At 49.7% G+C, this 6,503-nt stretch overlaps 1 protein-coding gene across 3 annotated transcripts in view; it reads left to right on the top strand.

Annotated features, from left to right (window-relative positions):
- Positions 1-6,503, top strand: part of spns2 (SPNS lysolipid transporter 2, sphingosine-1-phosphate) — a 76,466-nt gene that overhangs the window by 56,207 nt on the left and 13,756 nt on the right. For all 3 annotated transcript variants that reach the window (XM_030360504.1, XM_030360505.1, XM_030360506.1), the window contains exons 9-10: positions 3,235-3,300; positions 4,500-4,598. In XM_030360504.1, the coding sequence (XP_030216364.1) occupies positions 3,235-3,300; positions 4,500-4,598 (165 nt within the window). The remainder of the gene's footprint in view (positions 1-3,234; positions 3,301-4,499; positions 4,599-6,503) is intronic.

Genomic DNA, 6,503 nt, shown 5'->3' with positions numbered 1-6,503 from the left:
TATTATATGAATGAGGTTTGGCGATTGGCTGCTGCGAGGCGGCCATTGCTGCCCTTGACGTGCCAGACATGGGTTGTTTCCACACATGGTTGCAAAAATGGGTTTCTTGTCAGGCGAAGGCCCTCGACAAACACAGAGAGGAGAGTGCAGAGGTCATGACCTGGACATGTTAGCTACTTTTGCTTAGCCCCCTGTTGGGAATATGTACGAGTCACATGCACGCAAACAAACACACACACGCACACAAATGGATTCTCCACATGGGTATGGGATTGAAGCGTTTAGTTGTGTACTTAATAGAAGGGGGGTCCATTGAAGTCTCAGCAGGCCCAGGTTAGTGCTCGTCACAGGAGTTGTTTGTTTGAACTGATGAGTTTGGGCGAGTTGCCCTCGTTAACTTCTACTCATGCAGGCATACACACACACACACACACACACACACACACACACACACACACACACACACACACACACACACACACACACACACACACACACACACACACACACCCCTTGTTGATGCCATGTCAACTCGGGGTCGGTGTCATGGAGGACGTGTCAAAAGGACATTTGGCGGGAGACGAAAGCGTGTGCGTGTCAAACCTCCATGGAAAGAAGGAAAGGGAGCCACAGGAACTAGGGCTGTGCTGAAACAATGCACTGTGACATTTGGAGCGCGGCCGGGCATATATCTCACACCACTATCACAGACAACAGCGGGGGGAACTGATTCTGACTGACCTGCCCCCCCCCCCCCTTAATATGATGGCCGAGGTTGGAATTCTGGAAAATATTTCCGGTGTTTCTTGTGTATGACTGAGTTTAACAAACACTTACAACCTTCCTGTACACGGAGGTGAGGCCATGGCTGCCTACCAGTCTAGCCAAATACATCACTTAGAGGATACTGCCCGGTTACCACAACAGGGCTGTGTATACAACCTGCTGGGTGAGGAGTTAATACCTTGCTTCATTTAACTCCAACCTCCCTTCCCTTTACATGGGAAAGAGCATGCAGCTAAGAATATACTGTTTTTAGTGGCATGGTGACGTGACATATTTTGAATCAATCCCGTCCATAGCAACGACCTATTTCTAAATGGGCGATAGAAACGCTGCCGGAATACGGCGGTGGATTGTGGGAACGCTAGACGAGAGCCCTTTAGAGGTGGAGCCGGTTCCCCATCCAATGAGCACGCCCGGGGCCACAATGACAACATGTGATTGGCTAATTAGAGCTGTTAACTGTGAACTGACACGATAGAAGCGTGACAAAGTAGGCCCTTTGACGCTTCAAGTCTTTTCTTAACACCCGTTGGTTGACAATCCTTTTCCGCACAGCAGCAGAGATATTGTTGTGACATGAGGGACTTCATAAAAATAAGACAGCACCGTGTCGTTTTAATTAGTGCCTGAGTATTTATACCCTACCACCATCAGCCCCGAAAGGGATGCAGTTATGAGGACATTCATACTGAGCACCGCAACTATTTATAAACCTCGATGATATCTGCTAATATTGTTTTTATAGCCGAGTCGCTGCACTGTTTTTACACCTGAGAGGCTGCTCAGAGGCGGTCCTTTATGGTCTGTTAACCACATTTGGTCATTTGGCTGATGATGCTTCAAATATAATTCCCCTCATCTAACTCTTTTTAACGAGTTCTGGGAAGAGCTTCGCCCGAAGTGAAGACATATCACATTGCGCACAAGAATCGCTTGATAAACCCGTTAGCTCGTAGCGCGCTAACACATAGCATCGGCTCACCCGCTATGCCTCCTTGAGAAGTTCCCACAGCGCTGGGTGATTCCTACACCTGCTGACGCTGCACATTACACACGGTATCACACCGTCGTGGGGTGGCTTGGAATGGGAATCGAGATCAAGATCAAGACGTGTTATATTAGACATGTGTGACGTGTGAGCTCAACGCCACACCGCTCCAGGGTGGTACGAAGCGGGTCCGGTCGCTCTGAATCCTCTGCAGCTGTTCCCCCCCATCCCCCCCCCCCCCCCTCTCCGTGCTAATGCTAAGCTAATCTGCGCGACCCAAGCCTTTCTTTTTCTGGCTAACGGAGTGCGGAGCAGTCGGTTGCTTCATGGCGTTTGGCTCAGGGATTATAGATTCTCGATTCTGTCACTCTCTCTCTCTTTCTCTCTCTCCCACTCTTTCTCTCGCACTATCTCCATCTTATTCTGTTTTTCTCCTCCTCTAACGCTCACTTTGCGTCTTTCTCTCCCTGTCCCACTCTTGCTCTCTCGCTCCCTTACCCACTCTGTCCCTCTCTCGCTCCCTTACCACCTATCTCTCTCTCCCACTCTCTATTTCTCTCCTTCTCTCCCTCTCTTTCTCTCCCGCTTGACTTTTCTCTCTTTTCCACCCTCTGTCAAACTCTCACAATCTCTCTCTATCTCTGGGTATCTCTCGCTCCCTCTCTATCCCCCGTTCTGTCTCTCTCTGTCTCTCTCTCACCTTGCCTGCCCTATAGGTTTGGCAGGCAGGTTCTAAAGGTTATTTCCCAGCATAGAAAACCAACGTTGGCCAGCAGGGATAAAGCGTGCGCGTCCCGATCAGGCTCTGCAGAAACATGAGACCATCCCAGAGCCCCTTAAACTCTCCTTGGCCTGTTCATGAAGGCAGTCAAAGCACCAAACCGGCTGTTAAGCGATTTTCTACCAGCCACAAAGGACTTTTAAGGCGCTCAGATGTTAAAAGCTTAAGTGTTTAAGGACCCTTCTTTGTTACGTGATATTTGTATTAAATGTAGAGTGCTTCCATTAAAAAAAAACGCCCCACGTCCATTCATGGGAAAGGTGAAAGCTCAGGGAATCATTGTAAGGAGATTCAAACAGAGCGACCGGTTGAATGCTTCCTAACGTTTTGCTACGTACGATTCTGAAGACTTGTAAAGGACTTCCCTTTTCTGATCTGTTGAGCTGGTCCTCAGCTCTCTGTTCTAGACAAACATTTCCCTGGGACTAAAATAAAGGCACATAGATTGAGGAATAATTGGGCTCCGGGCATAATAACATGTTTTCAAACCAAGGCAACCAAAGGCTCCCTTTCCCTTTTTGTTTTTTTTTTCAAACAAATTTCCACAGACGTTTGGACCATCTGCGGTGCGACGGTCCTCACTGTGTACCCGCGCCACCGAACGTGGTGACCAACATCCCCACGTCTAATGAGTCCGAAAATACATCACATAATGATCTCTCTCTTTCTCCCTTTCTAGGTGTGTATCTTCATAGGGGAAACGCTGCTGTTCCTCAACTGGGCCATCACGGCGGACATTTTGATGGTAAGCACGCCAACGCCAAGCCTTGGCTCGTCCCACGTAGCCACTGGAACGTGTCACTGTAATGCGCGGTTAACACACCGTCACGTATGACGCAACCTCTGATTTAAGTCCTGCAAACGTGTGAGCGAGAGCGTGTGTGTGTTGTTGCTTTGTGTGTGGGTTTTTGTTTTTGGGCGTCTTTTCGGGGTGGAGTGTGCAATTTGCTCCTTCGACGGAGCTTAATGCATTGGCACAGAATTTGACATTTTGAGGTTACAAAAAACAACAACGCAAGATGTAGAGGAAAACAAAACATTAAAATGAGAGATAGAGAGAGAGAGAGAGAGAGAGAGAGAGAGAGAGAGAGAGAGAGAGAGAGAGAGAGAGAGAGAGAGAGAGAGAGACAGAGACAGAGACAGAGACAGAGAGAGAGGGGTGGAGGAAAGAGGAGTGGAGGTGTGAGAGAGGGAGGGTGGAGGAGAGAGAGAGAGAGAGAGAGAGAGAGAGAGAGAGAGAGAGAGAGAGAGAGAGAGAGAGAGAGAGAGAGAGAGAGAGAGAGAGAGAGAGAGAAAGAGGGAGAGAGTGAGAGGGAGAGAGTGAGGGGGAGAGAGAGTGAGAGAGAGAAAGGGAGAAAGAGAGAGAGTGAGAGGGAGAGAAGGAGGGAGAGAGAGAGAGAGAGAGAGAGAGAGAGAGAGAGAGAGAGAGAGAGAGAGAGAGAGAGAGAGAGAGAGAGAGAGAGAGAGGGAGAGAGAGAGAGAGAGGGGAGTGCAGGAGATAGAGGAAGTGAAAGAGAAGATAGAGCGAGTCTTTGAGGAAAGAGAGAAAGAAGGGTGGAGGAGATAGAGCGAAAGGGATGTAGGAAGGAAAGTGGGATGGACAGAGAGAGAGCAAGAGAGAGATATACAGCTCGGTTCCTGCGTGACGTGTGCGGATCGGGCCTTCCTGTAGCGTAAAATCTGCGACCGGCCAGCAGCTATCTGCCAGTTCGCAGCAGTAGTTAGGAGTCTGTGGTGAGTGTGTGTGTGTTAGAGACAAGGACCGACCGCAGTACCCAGAATGCCGCTGCAATGAAGTGGATTAAATATACCAAGCTTCCCGGAGGAGACTCCCAAAGAGACTTCTTTTTTAATTGTACATTCCTTCTTCCACTTTCCACCCTTTGCACGACATCCCTTCATCTAAACCCCTCTCTCCCTCCGTGTCCCTCTCCCGCGGTGCAGTTTGTGGTGATCCCGACGCGGAGGGCTACAGCCGTCGCCTTCCAGAGCTTCACCTCCCACCTGCTGGGCGACGCGGGCAGCCCCTACCTCATCGGCCTGGTGAGACTCCCCCCCTAACCCCCCCTTCACAACACCTCATCAGCAATGCCGCTTTCACTTTCACTTTCACTCCTTTCGTCTGGCATCATCAATTGTTTTGCCACAAAGCGCTTTAGTCACCGAGAAAAATTGTGTCTAGTATATACTTTATGCTATATTATAAATATAGCCAATGTTGGTTATTAATGCAGAGGGAGATCTGTTTACAACCCTGTTCATGAGAATAGTAGTACAGAGATGGATGAATGGAGTCAAAGAGATGTTGCCCTCTTCGTGTTGGTGTTTTATGAATGAAAATAGACATAGGAGGAGAGTGTCCTAGTTTTCGAAAGTGTATGCTTGGGTGTATATATTCTGTGTGCGTGCGCTTGTGTGTGCATGAAAGCCTACGTGTGTGTCTCTGTGTCTGTGTGTGTGCTTGTTTTTGCGTGCATGTGTGTGCATTTTTGTGTTTGTGTGTGTGTGTGCGTGCGTGCATGCGTGTGTTTGTGTGTGTGTGTGTGTGTGTGTGTGTGTGTGTGTGTGTGTGTGTGTGTGTGTGTGTGTGTGTGTGTGTGTGTGTGTGTGTGTGTGTATATATAGTAGCGTGGGTGGAAGCCTTAAGTGTTCTCAGCCCTAGAAGTCTGTGGGTTTGGAATCTGTCTATAGGGACCAACACAGCCTGAAACACAGATTCAAAAAATGTTTCCTGGTGAGCACTCTGTCAAGGTCATCTGCATCTTCAGAGGCTTTTCCACTAGTCTCTCATACAGTGCGTACCCTAGCAACCACACACATACCCGCCCACCTCAACCTCCAGCCCATCCCTAAACAATAGCTGTTGTTTCAGCAACCATGTGTGATTAATGGACCTCAGTGAGCACTGGGGAGACAGTAGAGTCTGGTTATGGTTCAGGCTTCATCATCATCATCATAATCATCATCATCATCATCTACCAGGACTCCCATTCCTGTTAACCGACCTGGGAGAAAATTCTACAAAAGTTAAAAAGTAACTTTTCCGTTTAACCTTTGGAACAGACCTCCAATATTGGTTTTCCTATCTGGCTGTAAAAATCGTAAAACCTTAAACAAACCCTGTCAAACATCCACCAACAGGCCGCAGAGTTGAGTTTGAATTCGTAGGCCTGGGGAGGTCTCAGGCGGTCGCATGTGTTTGATCACCTCCCTGCTGGCCCGTAGCCAAGGTCCATCGTGACAGAGTAGGCAATGGAAGAGACCCTCGTGGAACGAGGAACTGCGTTGGTCTGCGACGAGGTTCCCAAGGCTGTTGTGTTCCTGCAGAACCGGCTACCGTTTTAGGTTTTTGCGGTCGTGTCCTCTTAAGGTCTGCTCTGCCCTGCTCGTACCTCAGCGCCCCACTGTCAGACCCCACTCAAGCAAGAAAGAGGTGTGCGGCGTTGAATAAAGCACCACATTGTTACTCCCCGGTGATCAGAACAGTAAACAGTAAAGAGGATATGAATTTCCTCCCTCGATTCCTCCAAACGATTTCTCAAGAAACCCCCCGAGTGAGTCTTCTGACGGTTCGGTATCCTGGAAAGGTCTCACGCGCTTCGCAGTCACATGCGCTGTGCACGACCTTCTGAACGTCGAAACGACTGTAAAGCCGCCCGCCTGTCCGCGACCGGGTCAGAAATACGCACATCGCATGCACCCTTGAAGGCAGGATGCACCCGTCCCCTCCCGGTGTCTGTCCGGTCTCTTACGGCTGCCTCCGGTCTCGGCGAGGTCTGAGTGACACATTGAAGGAATGTGCTCGCCTTTGGTTCACAGGCCCCCAGATGCCCCAGAGCCCAGAATGCGGCATTTTTCGCCGTCCTCCCCTGAACCGCAGCTCCCCCTGATGCGGTTTAGCGGGGCGGTGCGACGCCGCTCGCCTTGACGCACACCGGCGCGGGCGCG

This window comes from Gadus morhua, chromosome 7, assembly GCF_902167405.1.
Source record: "Gadus morhua chromosome 7, gadMor3.0, whole genome shotgun sequence".
NCBI classification, from domain to species: domain Eukaryota; kingdom Metazoa; phylum Chordata; class Actinopteri; order Gadiformes; family Gadidae; genus Gadus; species Gadus morhua.
Note: the sequence above shows the minus strand (reverse complement) of the source record. Positions and strands in the feature narration are given on the sequence as shown.